Source organism: Jaculus jaculus, chromosome 14 (assembly GCF_020740685.1).
Source record: "Jaculus jaculus isolate mJacJac1 chromosome 14, mJacJac1.mat.Y.cur, whole genome shotgun sequence".
Classification (NCBI taxonomy): domain Eukaryota; kingdom Metazoa; phylum Chordata; class Mammalia; order Rodentia; family Dipodidae; genus Jaculus; species Jaculus jaculus.
Genome location: NC_059115.1, coordinates 67,593,165 through 67,613,880, shown reverse-complemented (window position 1 = coordinate 67,613,880; position 20,716 = coordinate 67,593,165). Strand labels below are relative to the sequence as shown.

The following is a 20,716-nucleotide window of genomic DNA, read 5'->3' as shown; positions in this document are numbered from 1 at the left end:
CAACTGAAATTCAGCATTTCTCCCCATTACAAATGTAGGTGATAAATACATGGCATATTATTGGTGCCTTATCAATAATGCTATAAACAATATGCATGACAAAAATTTCAGGGTTTGAACCAGGTGTGGTGGCACACACCTTTAATTTCAGCACTCAGGAGGCAGAGGTAGGAGGATCACTGTTAAGTTTGAGGCCAGCCTACGACCATAGAGTGAGATCCAGATCAGCCTGAGCTAGACACAGTGAGACCCTACCTAAAAGACAAAACAAAACAAAAAAACTAAAAAAATTCCAGGTTTTTTAAAAAAATTATTTTATTTAACAGAGAAAGAGGGGGAAAGAGAAGGAGAGAGAGAGGGAGAGAGAATGGGCATGACAGGGCCTTCAGCCACAGCAAACAAACTCCAGACACATGGACCCCTTGTGCATCTGGCTAATGTGGGTCTTTTGGCTTCGCAGGCAGACACCTTAACTGCTAAGCCATCTCTCTCCAAAGTCCATGTTTTTTTTTTTTTCTATATAATTTTATGGCTGTGGAAGACACTGCTGATAGTTATCTCTCTTTACAAAAGGTTGGTGAATTATCTTCCCAACAGATCTTATTTAGTGTGCTAATTAAGAAGCACGTAAACTACTACTCGCTGAATTATTTTACTGTTTTATTTCAGTGTATCTCGTGTTTTTATTGTTTTTTGAATTTACTTTTTTGAGGTAGGGTCTGTTTATAGCCCAGGCTGACCTGGAATTCACTAATCTTAGGCTGGCCTCAAACTCACAGTGATCTTCCTTCCTCTGCCTCCTGAGTGCTGGGATTAAATGCATCCATCACCATGCCTGGCATATGTTTTTATTAATTTATTTTTTAAGGTTTATTGTTTTTGTTTTTTGAAGTAGGGTCTTGCTCTAACCCAGTCTGACCTTGAATTCACTATGTAATCTCAGGGTGACCTTGAACTCATGACAATCCTCCTACCTCTGCTTCCTGAGTGCTGGGATTAAAGGCATATGCCACTATGCCAGGCATATGTTTTTATTTAATGCCCTTCCAGGCTTTATTATGAAGATCATGGCATCCAGTGACATCAGACTTCTCTGGGTATCTATGATGCAAAAAAGGTTTAGGATCTCTTTCCTAGAATTTATTAATGCCATTAACATCATTTGCAGTAGTGGGGGTTGAATCCATGACCTTGTGCACACAAGGGAATGTGTTCTACCACTGAGCTCCATTGAAAGCCCTTCTTGTATTCTATTTTTTTTTTAACTTTGAGACAGAGTCTCACTATATTTTGTAAGCTGGCAGTGAACTTACTCTGTAGTTCAGATAGCCCTTGAACCTGTGACCCTCCTGCCTCACCCTTCCAAGTAGCTAACATTGAAGGTCTCTACAATATCCAACTTCTTTTCTAGAAGTTTATGTTTCTTAGGCTGGCTTCCAAATAGTCATTGGATTATTTTGAGGGTCTCAAAGGGCAGCTGTGGGGTGAAGTGGCTCTGCTTTTCCCAATCTTTGAGATTTGTGGGGTTAGCTTTTGTTTGGTAAGTCTTGCTTTTGCTTGGAGGCCTGTCTACCATGAGGATCAGACAGCAGCTTGTCCAAGACTATCCAGGGAGCTCAGCTCAGTGGGAGGTGGAAGCCAGATGTGGCGGTACACTGCTGCCATCCCCGCTCTCAGGAAGTAGAAGCAGGAGGATCAGAAATTCAGGGCCATCCTTCGCCACCTAGCAAGTTCAAGGCCTGTCGGGACAACGTGAGACTTTGCCTCAAACGTTGCGCTCCCCTCTACCAGTGAGGTCAAACTGGACAAAGTTCGTTTCTGTGCCCAGTGAAGGCCTGTCGGTCTTCAAGGCCGAAGACAATGCTCACACGCGCTGGCGTGGGTGAACCCGGGGATGCTATGCTATGTGTCGCCAGTCACTGTGAGTCCCAAATTCACTGGTTGGCCAGGGGCTGGTGGAAGGGGCCAGGGTCAGTTTGGGAAGATGGGAAGGCTCTGAAGACAGATAGTGGTGATGGCCACATAACACAAACACACCAAATGTCACTGAACTGGACAGAGGAGGCAGATAGCAGCCCCATCCATCGCCGCTCTGCCACTGGGAAGTGACAGGGTGGCCTTTGCCCTCTGGCTGGCTCTAGGGTCCCCACCGAGGCTGTGACTACTCCGTGAGCTGCATGACTAGGCCCACACAGTGCTGGGTGACTACCCACTGTCCACTGAACACAGTGTGGTCAACACTAGCTCTGCTTGTGTGTCTGGGAGGAGGGGGCCGAGTAGATCCATGAGACAGACAAGGAGACCGAGGCTCCACGGGCATGAGGGATCTATGGAGATTTCACAGGAAGGAAGCGTACAACGCATGGTGCATGCGGTGGCATCCTGAAGAAAGTCACAGGGCCCAGCTGGCTTCTAAACGACGACTGGGCACCAGGTACTGCACTGTTCACTGTGGGTACTGCTCTCACTCGGTGTTTATACAAGGGAAGGTGATGCTGGGAGAGGAGAAGCGGCCCTCCCTGGGTTTCCCACTGATGGGGGATACAGCCAGGCTTTGAGTTCTGTTGTGTTGGTCACAGGCCACTTCATCTGGGGAGGGGGGCCCAGTGGCGGAGGGAGAAGGCCCTGACAGTCTGCTGTCTAAGACAGGATTGGAAAGGCTGGCTATGGGGCTGGACAGAGATGGTTTAGAGAATAAGGCACTTGTCTGCAAAGCCAAAGGACCCAGGTTCGGTTCCCCAGGACCCACATAAGCCAGATGTACACAGTGGTGCAGGCATACGGAGTTTGTTTGCAATACATCTCTCTCTCTAAAATAAACAAATAAAAATAAAATATTTAAAAATAGAAAGGCTGGCCATGACAAGAAGGTGCTAGTGTTTGAGCCTCAGCTGCCACAGGGAGGCTCTTCGCCACCTGCCCATCGGAGACAAGATGGAAAGAGATGTAGGGCCCAGTTTCCACCCAAGATAAGCGGGCTTCAAATCACCTTCTCTTCTACTCACTCCCATCACGGCAGGGAGCTGGCGGTGTGACCGTGCTGGCCAGTCCTGGGGAAGTGTTGGGGGCAGGGGGAGAGGCCTTCAAGCCTAGCAACTGATGTGACATTGGCCTCCCTCCCTCCCTGCGTTCCCCCAGACACTACTGTGATCAGTGACCCCCAGCTCAGACATTGCCTGGCTTCCAAGGTCTTAGCGATATAAATAGTTCCTAGAGAAGACCCTTGCCCTCTGACCTCTGTCCCTGGGGCACGTGAGGCCTTCTGGCCTTCCCTCCCATGGTTGCCACCACAAGGACACCTTTCCCTTCCCTCCTCCCTGAGGCTCAGGATAAACTCCCTTCCCTTCACGTGGCTCGCCCAACACCACGGGGGACTCTGTCTCTCGCCCCTTCGAACTAGCCCTAAGCCATCGCTGTGAGGATGATGAGGCAGGGCTCTTCCCCAAGACTTCAGGCCCCTTGAGGACAGGGTCTGGGAGCAAATGTCTTCTCAGCCTATGAAGTGGAGTGGGGCTCAGAGCTCTGGCTCCAGCGCCTCTCCCCACTCCCTCCCATTTGTCCTTTCCATGGTGGTATAGTAGAGCAGTGTCCCCCGTAAACCATGTTCCTGCTGAAAAGGGAACACATCCCCCCCATCTGTTCCCCTTGCTCCCATGCCTGCTTGGACCCCAGAGCTGGCTGCCCACCATCCAAGGAAGAACAGAGGGCCTGGTTGCCCCAGGCCAACACAGCAGCTCCAGAAACCCCTTGAAGAGAGTTAATATTGACCCCCAAGACTGAGGCTCTCATGGGGACAGCAGGTGCATTAGTCAAAAGATGGCTGAATGAGTCTCTCGGAGGGTCTCTCACAGGATCCTTGGGCAGGGGGCAGGGGTAGGAGATGAGAGGAGATGCCCTCTGATGTCCCTCTGTAGTACCTCCACGCCCTCTTACTGCCCAGGGAGCCACCCTTCAGGACACATACGCACAGGAAACAGGTAGGCAGAAGGAGCCTGGTAAACTTGTCTGGGATCTGATTCTGACTGGCTATGTGACCTTAGGTCAGCTCCTGTCCACTCTGGGCCTCAACTGTGCCCTCTGCAAACTGAGTTGGGGTGGGGTATCAGCCTTCAACAGTGTGCGGACACCTGGGTCTCAAAGAGAAGACAGAGATGAAAGCCTGGCAGGGAGGGGCATCTCTTCTCTCTCTCTGGGCAAGGAGACCAGAGTGGAGCCTTCAGACAGACATCATGAATGTAAACTCCGTCCCAGGGTCTAGGGCTGCCACAGATGGGACCATGGAGGGACAATACACAAGAGGTAGGATCCTAGGGCCTGGAACCACGGGGCTGTCTGTGTCTTATGCAGGAAGGAGTGGCTACGTGCAGGGTGAGAGTCCAGCCATCACTTGGTATTGGACAGTAAGCCACCGTGAGTACTTGGGGAGAGCGCGCAGAGCAGGAATATTAACCGGACCTCATCCCTGGGCCAGGTCCAAATATTGGCTGTCTTGTGTTATGGAAAGTGGGGTACTCCAAACCCTCATGGCAAAGCTAGCGGTGCCTCATTGTACAAAACAGGGCTTCTGAGCCTCAGAGGGCAAGTGACTGGCTAAGGTTACACAGAGGCTGCGGGGCAGCTGGACTGGGGCTCCTTGATCTCGTGGTCAGATCTGTGTCTGCGCAGGGAAGGGAGGGGCCGTGGCCTCTCAAGGTCTGCTGAGGTAAGAGACTGGGGAGAAGGGAGGCTCCCACCTCCGGGGTTGCGAGTTGTGACTGCCTCCAGGCCACGCACCAAGCCAAGCCAGTATGATTCCCAGTCAGGTGGTTCCTCCATCGTTCCTGGTATTCATCAGCCCGGCTCATGACAGCATGCACTCACGGGCTTCCAGACCGTCAGCAAAGCCTCCCCCACAACAGCCCTGTGAGGTTGCCTTTGGTACAAGCACAGCATCAAGCCACTCCGCCCACCTCTGGCCTCTCTGGCTCAGAGAATTTAAGAGACAGCCCAGGGCCACACAGGTGAGAGCAGTGGAGCCGGGACTTGAACCCATGCTGTATCCACCACTCTATGCACAAGAGGCAGGGCGGTGTCACGGGCAGAGTGCGGGTCGAGCGACAGGCCGATCCCAGCGGTCACTGTGGTATCCTAGGCTCCCCGAGGCAGCGGCATCAGGATGGGTCGGCTGCTTTGCTCTGCCTGTCTTCTGCTGCTGGGCAGTCAGCAGGCACCAGGATGGGGCCGATCTGGGCTGGAGAGATGGCTTAGCAGTTAAGCGCTTGCCTGTGAAGCCTAAGGACCCCAGTTCGAGGTTCGATTCCCCAGGACCCACTTTAACCAGATGCACAAGGGAGCGCACACGTCTGGAGTTTGTTTGCAGTGGCTGGAGGCCCGGGCACACCCATTCTCTCTCTCTATCTGCCTCTTTTTCTGTCTATCGCTCTCAAAGAAATAAATAAAAATAACAAAAAATTATATCCTTTTCTGGGCTGGAGAGATGGCTTATCAGCTAAGCTGCTTGCCTGCGAAGCCTAAGGACCCATGTTCAACTCTCCCAATCCCAGGTAAACCAGATGCACAAATGTGAGGCACACACAAGGTCACACATGCCCACTAGGTTGCACAATCGTCTGCAGTTTGATTGCAGCGGCTGAGGCTCTGGTGTGCCAATTCTCTCTCTTTCTCAAATTAAAAAAAAAGTTAAATAACTGGCCTGCCTCTATACGAACATGTATAGGGTCTCTTAAATAAATGTCCAGTGGGCTGAAGAGATGGCTTAGCAGTTAAGGCGCATGCCTGCAAAGCCTAAGGATCCAGGTTCAATTCTCCAGGTCCCACATAAGCCAGATGCACATGGTGGCACATGCGTCTAGAGTTCATTTGCAGTGGCTAGAGGGCCTGGTGTGCCCATTCTCACTCTCTCTCTCCCTATCTCTGGCTCTAATAAATAAAAATAAATTACAAAAAAAAGTAAATGTCCAGGATTTTGTTTATTTCCCCATCAGTTGTACTCTGGAGGTGACTCCCATACTCTCCTTGTCTGATGCAGATAACACGTCTGCCCCAGTCATTTGTGTCTTAGCCATTCTCACGGTGGCTTTGCAGTCACCAACACGTGAAACCACACTCTTGTTGTCCCTCACTGCCCTATCTCTCGTCCATCTAGTTTCTTCACCCTGGGCCTGGGGCCATCTTTGTGGAACCTCCTTCAACTTTTCCTTTGTCGCCTTCCCTTGCGTGAGCCCCTGCAAGCCCAGGGACATGCATTTCATGCTGGGACCCAATTGGGCTCTAGCAGGCTGCTGGGAGACTTCTCCTGGAGGGTCAGTATAGCCTGCAGGACTCTCCAGCCCCAACCTGCCCTCCTCCATCCTCAATATCCAGAGGTGGTGAGCTCATCTCCCTGGCTCCCAGCCGGGGCTCCACCTAGCCTCAGAGACCTGTAGTGGCTTCTGGGACACGGCCCCTGCTGGTCTGGTAAGTCACTGCTCCTCAGCTGACAGCAGCCTGAGCTTGGAAGACCTACCTAGCGCCCAGGGAGACCCAGAAAGCCCCATCTGTCTGCAGTGCCCTTGTCCTTGGCCACTCTGAGATGCGTTTTCGCCCGCATCTCCGAAGGCCTCTAGGACTTCCAGCCTCTGAGATTTCCCAGTGGTCCCTTCTCTGTCACTGAGGGAGGGAACATGGAGCTGGAGGATCCGGGGACAGACTCCCCATAGCACCTCTTCATGGCCTCTCCTGGCTCCGCTCTCCATCGTCAGCTGTTTCATGTTGGCACCTTGACTCTCTCCAGACCTCCTGTCCCTGTTGAGGGATCTGCAACCCTGTGTGACTCACCCTGGACCTGTGGCTTCCCACACGCCTCTGCCCATCTACCTGCTTCCCTGGCTGGCTTGTGGTCCTGTTGGACTCCGAGAGCTCTCTCTCTCCCCAAGATTACTGTCAGCATCCTCTCTCTCTCCCCTTCCCTTCAAACTGCCTGGAAACTTTCTCACCATCCACCAGGTCTCCAATGGGCTCCCACAGAACCAGATGACCCCGAGGATGGATGCTTGCCTAACAATCACTTCACCTCCGAGGCCAGAACCAAGGCCAAAGGCCTAGGACCCTCTACTGAGCTCTCATGGGACCTTGTGTTCCCAGAGGATACTCGAGGCCTCCAGGATCACTCGCTCAGACCCCAGGGCCTCTGCACTGCTGTTCCTCTGCAGGAGTACTCTTCTCATTGCTCTGATTTTAGCACCAAAGCAACCACCAGAGATGGGCCTTCCTGGATCCCCCCTCAGAGCCTCTGTCTCACTGCAGCCTTGTATCTTCCATCGATTCCCTGTCCTCTGAGATGACCTTACTTCCTTGTCTGAGTGTCCCTTCGATTGGGCTTCCCTGGAAAAAAAAAAAAAATCCCAAGTTCTATCAGGGCATGTCTGTCCCAACAGCCTCTGGCATATGACAGGTGCTTTGTAAATGTGGGATGAATAATTTATGGATAAACAAGTGTTCCAGGCTATTTATCATCCTGCCAGAAAGACTTGAAGATCTTCCCCCCGGTTTCTAGGACACGAAACACTGCCGGGCCTTTGCACGGGTGTCTCTGCTGGGAAGGTCCTTTCTTTCTTTTCTTTTCTTTTTATTTTTTTAGAGTTTTTATTTATTTATTTGCAAGCAGAGAGAGATAGAAAAGAGACAGAGAAAGAATGGGCGTACCAGGGCCTCCAGCCACTGCAAACGAACTTCAGACACATGATGTTCCCCTTGTGCATCTGGCTTACGCGGGTCCTGGGGAATTGAACCTGGCTCCTTTGGCTTTGCCGGCAAACGCCTTAACCACTAAGTTATCTCTCCAGCCCGGAAGGCCCTTTCTGTGCCCCTGACACAGTGGGCTCACCATCTTGCCAGCTCGCTTTCCGAAACCCGTCTCAAATTCACCTCCTCTGGGATCTCCTTCCCCTTGGCTTTTGCATGCCTTCTCACACCTTCAAGGTGCAGTTGGCTGTTTGTAGATCTGCTACCCCAAGCTCATTCACACATGGGCTGGGTGTGAAGCCTGGCTTGCGAGTATGGTTGGATGCAGCCAGGTGAAAAGGGCTATTTAGTATCTCTGTCAAGAGGCCACTCATTCCCCCCACGGGGCTCCCCCTGGCCTTTTTCTTGCCCCCAGAAGCTGCCAGGGAAAGCTTTTATAACTCCCAGGAAATCATGTCACTGTTTCAACCCAGTCCAGGGAAGCCCATTCTACTCAAAAAATAATACTCCAGGGTTGGAGGCATGGCTTAGCGGTTAAGGCACTTGCCTGCAAAGCCAAAGGACTCATGTTCAATTCCCCAGGACCCACGTAAGCCAGATGCACAAGGAGGCACATGCATCTGGAGTTCATGTGCAGTGGCTGGAGACCCTGGCTTGCATGCCCATTCTCTCTATCTCCCTCCTCAAATAAAAAAAAAAAAAAGGATAAAATAATTTAAAAAACGGTTCCAATTCCTGAGCGCGGTCCAGAGGTGCAGCATCTGCCCTCCCTGCCAGCTGTTTCTCACACGCCCCTCCCCGGCCCGCCCCACCCTTGCCGCTCCCATTTACATTCTTCATACTCCCATCACTTCCTGCTCTTCCTCGTAGCCCCTCTCTTCTCATCTCTCTACCTGCTCTTCAGGGGGGCTGACCTTCGTCTGTCTTGCCCCCTCCATCCATGGTACCTACCACAGGCCTGGCCCATCATGTCCAGAAAGAGCGTCATCTGATCCTGACTCATCTCTGGTGAGAAAGCTTTGGTGTCTGGCTGTTTAGTAAACCAAGCCACTGGCAGCTAAGCTTCACGGTGGGAGCCCTGGGGCCTAGCACCCAGCTCCGTGCATTGCTGGCTGACCACGGGTGCTGGGGAAAGGGAGGATGAGCTCACTGGGGGGCCGAGCCTGTCAACACTTCTGGAATCAAAAACCAGGGTCTGCGGGATGCTCAGTACTGTAACATCTCTATCACACCTTCCAAGGCTCAGGGTCTAATGCAGAAGAGGTGGCGGAAAGAATGTAAGAGCCAAAGGAAGGGTAGGACTGCTTACAACGTGCTCCTCCAGGTACAAAATGGCCTGGATATCCATGACCTCGCAGTGCCTGACACTACCTACACAAGACCATCATAATAGGAGGAAAAGATCATGACATCAAAATAAGAGAGAGACTGATTGAGATGGGGAGGGGAAATGATGGAGAGTGGAGTTTCAAAGGGGAAAGTAGGGGGAGGGCAGGTATTACCATGGGATTTTTTTTTTTTTTATAATCATGGAACTTGTTCATAAAAACTTGAAATTAAAAAAAAAAAAAAAACAGGGTCTGAGCCCCATCGGTTTCCCCCAGGAGACCCCCTGGCATTGCTGTCCACGTGGGGACACTGTGGTCCACGGCTCACCTGACAGCAGCATGGGGTCCTTGTCCACGGACTTGCGCACCTGGTCGGACTCCCCCGTCAGCGAGCTCTCATCGATCTTGAGGTCGTTGCCCTGGATGAAGATGCCGTCGGCAGGGAGGAGGTCACCTGTGTGAGAGGGCGGGCTTAGCACGTGGCTGGAGAGAGGTGACTGTGGCGGGGGGGGGGGGGTGTTCAGGCGCACACAGCTCCAGCACGTAGAACCAAGCTGGCCCCTGGCAGGCCCAGCGGCCCGAGCTGGAGGCCCAGTCTTGAAGGCCGGCACAGAGCCACCTTGGGCCTTTCAAAACGTGTCTCCCTTGGCCCAGCATTCTCCACAGTTCACTCTTCTCTAGCCTCAAGCATGGCTTTGGGGGAGCTCTTTTGGACAGACCAGGCTGTTTGACATGGACTGAAGACACCACCAAGCAAGTGAGCCACTAAGACTGAGTGAGTAGGGCCGCTGTAGTCTCTGCCTTCCATCTGCCTCTACTTACCCAGTCCATAACAAGCCCACAACCCCTTTGGAGCCAGAAGTATGATTGCTTCACACGCACACTCACCCACGTCTGCTCCTCCTACCCTCTGCCAATCCAGCAAACACCCAACCACAGCCAACTCAGGCATGGGAAATGGATTCTGTCACTTTCTCTGAGTATTAGTGGTCCTTGGGATGCTGTGTTGGGAAGGCATCTGAGGCTGAGGTCAGACTACAATCTGTGATTGATTAGTCATGCCTGCTGTGGGTAGCCGTTGGAGAGAAAAAGTGGCACGTGTGTCATGAATTTGACACTTCTCATTGAGATGGGTTGAGGACTCCTTCCTCCTGCAGGACCCTCAGGCCCTAGAACACGTCCTGGCATGGTGTCAGCTTTTGGGGATCCACGTCATTCCCTAGGCAAGGCCCCTCTGCATCAGCCTGGTCTGTCCCACCTCTGTCCACACTCCAGCTCTGGGACTGTGGTAGGGACACTTGCCATATTTGATCTGGGCGATGTCCCCGACCACGATCTCAGCCACGGGGATCTGGACCACCTGACCAGCTCGGACCACGGTGAACTTCTGCTCCTGCTCGATGCGGCTCTGCAGGCCCCGGAACTGCTTCTCTTTGCTCCAGTCATTGAAGGCCGTGACCAGGACCACGCAGATGACAGACAGCAGGATGGCGGCGCCCTCAATCCAGCCCGCCTCGGCCTCGCCTTCGTCCTCCGCCCCAGCCTGGGCCGTGGCACATCCTGCGGAGAGACGAGGAAGGAGTGGGCCAGGTCTCCAGGCAAGAGGGGCTGCGTGGCTTGGGCGCACAGAGCCCAGCTGTGCCAGCTGACCGTTTCTATAACCAGACAGCGATCTGTGCCCTTGGTGCCTCTGGATGCCAAGACCTGGGCAAAGGGCTCCTCCGGGACAACTCACCGTGCTTGCGTGTCACTTCCGCACACCAGAGTGCTGAAGCTTCTCAGGGAGGCCTAGGAAGCCGGACAGGCCACCGGAGGCGGCGTGACTTCAGAGGTCACCGTCTTAGCCACGTTTGCTCCCTGCCTTTGTTCTAGATATGAGACCTTGGATGACAGAACCCCCCTTCTCTGAGCTTCAAGTTCTTTATCTCGGGGACACCCTGTGAAGGGTGAACTTCAATGAAGTGAGGCCGTGAGATCTCCATCCCAGGCCCGACACACAGGGGACCCCAATTCTCCAGAAAAGGGGAACAGTGGGCTGGTGAGATTGCTTAGTGGTTAAGGCCCTTGCCTTCAAAGCCAAAGGACCCAGGTTCAATTCCTCAGGAGCCACGTAAGCCAGATGCATAAGATGGCACATGTGTCTGGTGTTTGTTTGCATTGGTGGGGGCCCCTGGTGTACCCATTCTGTTCCTCTCTATCTGCCTCTTTCTCTCTCTCTTTCAAATAAAAAAATTCAAATTTAATTAATTAATTAATTAGAATTAAAAAATATATTTGAAAAAAGGGGACTAGGCGTGGTGGCGCACGCCTTTAATCCCAGCACTTGGGAGGCAGAGGTAGGAGGATCGCTGTGAGTTGGAGGCTACCTTGAGAATACATAGTGAATTCCAGGTCAGCCTGGGCTACAGTGAGACCCTGCCTCGAAAAACCAAAAAATAAAATAAAACAAAAAAAGAAAGAACGAAAGGAGGAAGGAAGAAGGGGAGGAAGGAAAGAAAGAAAGAAAAAAGAAAAGGTGAACAGTGAAGGTGGAGCAGCAGTGAGCGTCGCATTGGCTCTGGGGTTGCAGATGACGTTTGGCTGATGGCCTCTCTGTCCCGCCCCCACCTGCAGCGAGGCACATGTACAAGCGCGGGCTGCGGGGAGGTAGGGTTGAAGACAGAAGCTTCCGCCCCGGCCTGCCCTCCTGTCAGCTGGTTCCAATCCAGCTGCCGCCCCTTGGGGCTTCTGGGAGCCACTGTCCCCCGCTCCTCAGCTTCCTGGCCTCAGCATGAAGGAACACCACCTTCAGGTGCTCAGAAGCAGGAAGGGGAAGGTCCCAGCAGTGCTCAATGCTCAGCATGTAGTAGGGTTATCACTCAGCTCATGTTGGGGTTGTCTGACCCACAGGGACCCCACATTCCTCACGTGGCACCCCTAAGCTCCCCAGTATGGGTCCTCAATTCTCAAAGCCTTCTAGGCCCATGGGATGACCGAAAAAAAGGAAGAAAAGAAAAGGAACACACCAGCATGTGCAGTTGGGAGCCTCAGAGCAAAGGTAGTTTGTGCCCATGCAGTGCTGGGCCTGAGGTCTCAGCTTTTCCCCGGCTCCCTACATCTGTCCCAGGAGCAAGAGGCACCTCCCTGGACAGATGCAGAAGCTGAATCCCTGGGCAGGAAAGACTGCACCCTGGATGAGATATGGGTGCTGGAGAGGGGCTTGATCTCCCAATGTGTGCCCGGGAGCCATATCTGACCACCCACCGCCCTCCCCCCCAGGAAGCCCACAGGGGTACCTTCCACGGGGGAGTGGGACAGACAGACAGGCCTCTGGGAAAATCCCAAGCATTCTTCCTTCATACTCAAGCTGGCCAAGGGAAAGGCAGACAATTGCAGCGACCCATCTGGGTTCTCACAGCAGAATTGGATTTGAATCTTCCCCTAGTCTTGGCCCGTTCTCTACCTCTGAGCCCTCAGTCCCGTAGTCAGGCTGTCAAAAATGCACGGCTACCAATCGGACAGTTCAATATAGTCCTAAGAAATAGAGACGAGCAGTTTCAAGAGATCCCGACAGAAGCTTCTAGAAAGTCAAGGTCAGAAACAACAAGACAAGAAGGCCAGGGAGAGTTTGGGGAGGTCAAGATTCACTGCTATTCACCACAGTGCCTCATTTTCTCAGTTTCAGGATGGGCTGATCTCAAGTTCTCCCTTCTAAGGTGGCCAGAAAAGGTAAAGGGACCCTTCTTGTGAAGTCCCCACTGTAGGGGTTATGGGGCACCTGACTGTGTTGAGCCCTATATCCACCTAGAGGAAGCCTTGAGGCCAAGAGCAGAGTGGTATTCCAGCCAGAATTCAGTTACATCACATGTGAGAAGTAAGGGATGGTGGCTCTGTGCTATTGCGACACTCACAGAGCCCCTAAAATATGGGGGTGGGGGAGACACGGGGAACCTTAGAGCCAGGAACCCAGTGCAGTCAGCTCTCCCTGTCCAGTTCTGCCTCCTGACCTCCAGCCAAATACAGCTGGGAAAGAAACAGCAAGGAAATACGCCATTTGCACTGAACACGTTCTGACTTCTTTTTCTTCTTGTCATTGTTCCCTAAATGCCACATCCAGTACTAGTCACACAGCATTCATATTGCATCGGGTGCTGTCAGCCTCCTGGAGACGGTTTCAGATGGACCTGAGGCTGCGTAGAAGCTTTGAACAAATAACTCCCACCCCTGGGCATCTCAGAGGCCTGGAATCCACGGCAGGTCTCAGAGCCCATCTCCCAGGACGTGCAGGACAGTGTGTGTACACAAGGGTGGGAAAAAAGAGACCTGAGATGCAGAGAGCCGGCGCCTCCTGGGAGTCCTTGCTCTTGCCACCCACTCTGTAAGGTGGTAGCTATCTCCCTCGCTATGTGCTTCCTTGATGGGATCCCCAGGAGGACAGTTAACACAGCAGTGGGATGCTTACAGACAAGCTAATGGATTGCTTGAATCTGGAAAGACTTAGCTTCAAAGTCCAGGCTCTGCTATGTGATCCTCAGTAAGCAAGCTGACCTCTCGGAGCTTCAGTTTGGACACCGGTAAAGTGGGAACCCCCCCAACTGCCCACCAAGCACCTTTGGGCCCCCTAAAATTCCTGACAGACACTGCTCAGGACGGACCCTGATATACTCTCCCCCCCCCCCACAGGATTCTCCCCGCTTCTACAGACCAGGAAGCAAGACTGCAGGCCAGGATTTGAGTCCCTGTCCCTCACAGGCCTGAGGCCCTCTTCATTTTCCCACCTGCTAAGAACCAGCTCCTCACAAGATGACCAGACCCTCCCCGAGCCCAGGACTGAATTCTTCTGTCACTCTTACATCTGACTCTGGAAGTAGGTCTGCAGTGTGCCCTCCATCCTGGCTGCTTGGCCCCACCCAGGGAAGCCCAAGGCCTGGTTTGCAGCCATAGCTCACGCTGTTGGGAACGACTCTAGGCAACTGTCTTCTCCCAGAGTCCAGCACTTTTGCCTGGGGTCTTGTGGCGTGAGGACCATGTGCGGGCTGACATCAGCACTGCGTCTGTGGCCATCGGCTGTCTGGTGCTTAAGATAATAGTAGGTGAATAACACCTAGATGGACAGAGTGGAAACTGGTGGCTGCCTGTCTTGGGGGGACTGGGCTGTGAGTATCCCCTGCCTGCCACTCCCCTTCCCTTTATCAGTGGGGTTACAGTGCGGGCAGCTGCCTTCCATTGACAGCAAGGCCCGGGCTTGGGGTAGGGATGGAGCTCCATGCCAGCCCTCATACCAATGAGCTCTGGGGCCTCTGTGTGTGCATCCCAGTCAAACTGGTGACCACAGCCATCTGTCTGGAGCCATGGGGTCTCCCTAGACACACCCCAGGAGCTCCATTATGCTCCACTTTGCTCTCTGCCAGCTGTCCTCTGAGCTCATCCTGCTCAGCAGGGTCACCTGAGGCCACACATCTGGGTGACTCAGGCCTGGACCTCTCTGTGCAGCCTGAGCACCTCTGCCTGAGCCACGGGGCTGCCGCCTCTAGCTGTGTGACCTTAGCATGTCACTTACACACTCGGGACCTTGGTTTGCTGGGTAAGAATAGTATCTGCCCACAGGGTAGTTAAAAGGAGTGAGGAGGAACAGACTTCTGCTTGGGTCGAGATAAAAATAGCAAGAAGTGGGGCTGCAGAGATGGCTCAGCAGTTCAAGGCATTTGCTTGCAATGCCTGACAGCTCAGGTTTGATTTCCCCAGTACCCATGTAAAGCCAGTTATACAAAGTGATGCATGCATCTGGAGTTCATTTGTAGTGGGGGGCCGGCCCACCTGTACTCTCTCTCTCTCTCTTTTTGTCTGACTCTTCCTCTCTGTCTCTCTCAAATAAATAAATAAAAATGTTTTTAAAAATCCAGAAGTCCCTTCATCAGCGTATATTTGCAGTAGCCCCCAGCTTTGTTTGAGGAGCCTTAAAGTAGCCATGCATGTGCTATGGAACTGCTGCTGAGAAGGCTGTCCACTGTGCATCGCTCTTAGAGTCCTGTGGGAAAACCATCCCAGGATTCACATTCAGGAGAAATGTCACCCTCCTCCTAGTTAGTACTTGAGCTATGCAAATCTATTCCCTTTCTGCCCAGGATGTCTGGAAGCTCAAGTCCGATTTAAGTCTTAAGTCACAGTGACAATGTCAGCTGATGTGGTAGTTTGAATGCATGTCCCCCAACAGATTCGGGAGTTTTATTCAAGCTTGTAACTTGACGTCACTGTGGGTAGATCCTAGGGTCCAGCCCTAAGGTGTGTTTGGAGGTGGATATGAATCCCAGTCTAAAGGTGTGCAAAGTGTTTGAGCTCAGCCTGGGGTTCCCGGAGCGTATTGCTTGTGGCGCTGGTGGCAGCATTTCTCTCTGTGTGGACTTGTGAAAGGGGGCCGGTTTCTTCCCCCATTATGGAACCTCCCCTGGATCTGCAAGCTTCCTCCCATAATTGTGCCTGGATTGGAAGACCATCCCAGCAACTGTGAAGCTGACTACAACAGCTGTCTGCTCTCATCCCTCTTTTGCCTGATTTAAAATTTTTTAATCTTTGGGTTTTTCAACGTAGGGTCTCACTTTAGCTCAGGCTGACCTGGAATTCACGGCGTGGTCTCAGGGTGACCTCGAACTCACAGCAATCCTCCTATCTCTGCCTCCCACGTGCTGGGATTAAAGGCGTGCGTCACCACGCCCTGCTTTGCCTGACTTTTTACTCAATCTCCCTTATATCCTCTATGGAAAGAAATCATGCAAAATAAAAGGGCAATTTAGTGTTATATATAAGATTAGACTAAACCAGATGTGGTGGTGCACACCTTTAATCCCAGCACTCGGGAAGTAGAGGTGGGAGGATCACCGTGAGTTCGAGGCCACCCTGAGACTAGATAGTGAATTCCAGGACAGCCTGGGCCAGAGTGTGAGATCCTATCTTAAAACAACAACAACAACAAAAAGCTTATAGACTTAATTACCTAAGATTCTGGGCTACGATCTCTTGGGAGGGAACAGAGCTGCAGACATTCAAAGACCTCAGAGCTGTTTCCCTTTCTTGGGGACAATGAGACCCTAGGTGATCACTCTCCACATGCTAAGCAGTGGATATATTATGTAACTACCTGTGAAGCACATTCGTTAGGAAATGCCTCATCATAACTTTTACAATAGATCCTGGATCGAAAGGTAGGGTTTAAAACCATCCAACAACAGAAACATCTCATGGGCTGCTGCTGTCTCACAGTCTCCCACACCTCCAGTAGCCACACACCTATGAGTCAGCAGTGGGCTTTCTCTGGGTGACAATACGGTGAATTTCTTTTCTGTGCTACTTTGATTTTAGACATTTCTATCCAGTGAACTTGTATGGGTTTTGTAACATGCTAATTGCATGGAGTTTTTTTGGGGGGGCCTTAGGGAGCAAAGCAAGGCCCACCATCCACAGGGCACTGGAGTAACGGCAGTGAAGGGATTAGCGAAGGTCAAGATTCCCAACAAGCGTTAAGGGTGCTGACTTTACGCAAGGTCGGTTGGCCCTGAGTTTCCTCTAGAAGCTGCGACATTGCTTCTGAGGTTCCACGGACCTGTGACCCCCCACTCAGAATCCAGGGACAGATTTGAGGATGTCCCCTTCGGACTGAGACTCTGCACGGAAGACACAGATCCTGGCGAGTGTGGATTCTTCAGGGCCGATGGTGGAGGGAGGTGTCCTCTCCCATAAAGCATGAAAGGCATGGCCGATTGAGGATGGAACTTGAGAAGGAGATGTGGGACCAGCAGAACCATGTTGGTGGCAAGTCTAGCAACCATCAGGGCGGGGAGGGGAGAGCGCAGAAACGTCTGGTCACCAGAGTGTCAGCCCTAGCCTGAGACCCTTCATCGCTTCCTCACGGTAGCTCTGGGAGATGGAGTCGCTTGCTGTGTGTTGCAGACGAGTGAACCAAGATTCAGAGACTGAAAGTCACTTTGCCTCCTATCACATAACTGGGACATGAAGGAAGCAGTGTTTCCCCCATGGCTCACAACTACAAAGAGGGGGCCTTGACGGCTGCATTCTCTAGCTGCACTGGGGGCTGGGGGTGACGCTGAGGTGGGCAGTATTGACAGCCGTCTGTAACAGGCAGGGTGAGTGTGAGCGAAGAAAGCCACAGGCAGGGTGGCAGAGACATGAGCATGTCCCCATAAGACTGTAGACAGGAAGATATGAGTCTTGCCTCATATTCACATATCATGAACGAGGATTATTCTGATTTTTTTTTTTCCAGCCACTCAAAAGTGTAGAAACATCCTTTACTCACAGGCTGCAGGAAAGCGGCCCATCCAGACTTACCCGCAGAACACAGTTTGCCCTAAGGCCACAGGTACAGAGCTTTGAGGGCATCGGGGAGTGAGTGACCTGCAGCTTCTGAGGATCGACCCCATTTTAGAGTGACTCCCAGAGGCTGGGGTGCCCTAAGAGTGGGGAATGTTGGGAGATCTGGGAATGGGGCCTGAACGCTTTCAAATGAGAGCTTGTGTCTGCAGCCTGTGAGGCCAGCGACTGGGCACTTCGTCTGCAGAGGGGAAGACAGCCCTTGTGGGTTTGCCTGCATGGATGCCAGGGTCACCCTGACCCCAATGCACATTCAAAGCCAGCCTGTAGCTCCCCTTGTCAAGCAACAGAGTAGGACAGCCTCAGAAGGAGCCTGGCACTGCATTCTAACACCCTCTATAGCCAAGCCTTTAGTTGCCAGGCGCTGTGGTTTTGAACAGGCCTTGTAAAATTCTTTGTTGGAAGTTTAATCCTCATGTGCTTGTATTGATGGACTTTAGGGGGCGGGGCTTTTACAAGAGAACTTGGATTAGATGAGGTCCCTAGGGTGGGGCTCCCATGGTGCTATTAGTGGCTTCATAAGAAAAGAGAGACCCAAGCTAACAGGTTTGCTGGACTTCCCTATGCGCTGTCCTGTCATATTAGATCTGACCAGAGGGCTGGAGAGATGGCTTAGTGGCTAAGGCGCTGTGAAGCTTAAGGACCCATGTTTGACTCTGCAGATCCCACGTAATCCAGACACACAAAGGCGAGGCAAACGCAAGGCTGCACATGCCCACTAGGTGGCACAAATGTCTGGAATTCGATTGCAGTGGCTGAGGCCCTGGTATGCTAATTCTCTCTCTCTCTTAAAAAATTAAAAGATAAAAATAAATTTCAAACGATGTGACTAGAGACCCTGACTAGATATGTCACTTTGGTATTGGACTTCCAGTCTCCAGAACTGTTTCTTTCTTTCTGTAAAAATATTTTTGCTTTATTTGGGAGGAGAGAGAGAAAATGGGCAAGCCAGAACAAGCTCCAGACGTGTGGCATTTTTGTACACCTGGCTTTATGTAGGTATTGGGGAATTGAACCTGGGCAGGGTCTCACTCTAGCCCAGGCTGACCTGGAATTCAGTCTCAGGGTAGCCTTGAACTTACGGTGATCCTCCTACCTCTGTCTCCTGAGTGCTGGGATTAAAGGGGTGTGCCACCATGCCTAGCTAAAGCAGGCACCTTTAACCATTGAGTCATCTCTTCAGCCCTGTAAATTTCTTTATAAATCACCCAGCCTTTGATATTCTGTGATAGCAAAACAAAATAGACTTCACTACTGGGCAATCTGGGGCAAGTTAACCTCCTTCTCTGTGCCCTAGTTTTTTTTTCTCTCTCTTTGAAATGGGCACAATCATGGCTTCTACCTTGTCAGGTGGTTAGGGAGGTATTTTGGCCAAGGACTGGGCCGACTGGAGATGCCACATATATAAATGAATACCGTAGTCCTTAATATCATTGGTCTAACTTTCCACTCCACATTGGGGTGTGGGGGGTACTTGGCCACTTATTGGCTATGGCTGAGCTCTGCTTTCTGGGGGAGTGACCATGAACCCACTGTGCATGCAGCGTGTGGGGCAGGGACCTGGCCGAGGCCTCCTACCTTCATTGCTCTCGCCGGGTGGGTGATAGAAGGACAGTCCCAGGGAGATGATGGCTGCGATCTCCAAGATGATGAGCGTCACGTCCTGCAGGGCTTCCCACACCAGCTGCAGGAAGGTTTTTGGTTTCTTTGGAGGTATAAAGTTTTGCCCGAAAATCTGCTTTCTCTTTTCCAGGTCTGGAGCGGTGCCCGGCAAACCTGTAAGGGACAGGGCAGAGAGGTTGGGTTTGGGCCAGGACAGACACGCCTGGATGTCCCCCAAGAACTGCCGAAGGGGCAGAGTAGGGAAACATGGCGGGAACCTTCCAGGCGTTTGGCCCAGGAGTACGACCCTGCATGTGATTCAGGCCCCGAGGGGAGGGGGTGCCTGCCAGATGCCAGAGGCGCCGTGCAGTGGGTGAATGGAACCCCGGAGACACGGATGGTTCTGTACTCACTGTGCAGGACGACTCTCGTGAACTTGTAAGGCAAAATGCATGTCATACACTGACCCCCCCCCCCCCAGGCATCGTAGTTCAGCTGAGCCTGCCCTTGTCACTAGCCCCAGGCAAAGTCACCTCACAGAAAGCCTCCTTTATGCTAAAAAATGTCGCGTGTCTTGAGTGCCGTACCGAGGCATGCTAGCATAGAACGGTAACACGGTCAAATCCCTGGTGGGACTGCCGTAAGCTGGGGACCTCTGAATATGCGAGTCTTAACTCCTTGGACCCACAAATGTGGCTTCCTTTGAGTAAAGTGACCAAGGCAAGGATCCTGTGATGAGAGCATCCTGGATTATCCAGATGTCCCCATGACCGGAGACAAGTGTCCTCAAGGAGTAGACATGTAGACAAGGAGGGAGGCAGAGACTGGAGCGACGCAGCCTGCGGCCGTCGGGGGCTGAGGCGGGCGGGAATGGATTCTCCTGTAGCATCTTGGGTAGAACCCTGCCAACACCCTCATTTGGGACTTGTGGCTTCAGAGCTGTGAGAAGAGCCATTCTCCCACATAAAGCCACTCTGGTGTAGGGTAGTTTCCTGTGGCAGCCACGGAGGTGGCACAGAGCCTGCCCCCATGCCACTGTGGCATCTGGTTCCTGCTCTGGGTTTCTGCTCACTTCCCATCGCTGCATGGAGCACAGCTCCAGTGCATCATGTCACTTGCCTTTTTAAAACTTTTTTAAAGCTTTGGTTTTTTTTTTTGTTGTTGTTCTTGTTTATTTTTAGTTCTTTATTTGAGAGCAACAGAGAGAGAGAGAGAGAGAGAGAGAGAGAGAATGGGCGCACCAGGGCTTCCAGCCACTGCAAACAAACTCCAGATGCATGTGTACCCTTGTGCATCTGGCTAACGTGGGTCCTGGAGGATCGACCCTTGAACGGGGGTTCTTAAGCTTCACAGGCAAGCGCTTAACCGCTAAGCCATCTCTCCAACAGGACTCTGCCACACGTGTCACCTGGCACTAACGGGCCAGGCTACATGGCCAGCTGGAGCCAGCGGCCTGGGGTTCCAAGCCAAGCAGAGGCATGTGAAGCCTAAGGATCCCGGTTCGAGGCTCGATTCCCCAGGACCCATGTCAGCCAGATGCACAAGGGGGCGCACGCATCTGGAGTTCCTTTGAAGAGGCTGGAGGCCCTAGCGTGCCCATTCTCTCTCTCTCTCTCTCTCTGCCTCTTTCTCTCTCTCTCTGTTGTTCTCAAATAAATAAATAAAAATAAATGAAAAAAAAATTAAAAGAGTAAATGAAT

General features: G+C 52.2%; 1 protein-coding gene across 8 annotated transcripts in view; it reads right to left on the bottom strand.

The window, feature by feature from the left end:
• Atp2b2 (ATPase plasma membrane Ca2+ transporting 2) overlaps positions 1–20,716 on the bottom strand; it is a 129,148-nt gene that overhangs the window by 68,163 nt on the left and 40,269 nt on the right. For all 8 annotated transcript variants that reach the window (XM_045134301.1, XM_045134302.1, XM_045134306.1 and 5 more), the window contains exons 2-4: positions 18,993–19,190; positions 10,353–10,610; positions 9,379–9,504 (exon numbers count right to left, since the gene is read on the bottom strand). In XM_045134301.1, the coding sequence (XP_044990236.1) occupies positions 9,379–9,504; positions 10,353–10,610; positions 18,993–19,190 (582 nt within the window). The remainder of the gene's footprint in view (positions 1–9,378; positions 9,505–10,352; positions 10,611–18,992; positions 19,191–20,716) is intronic.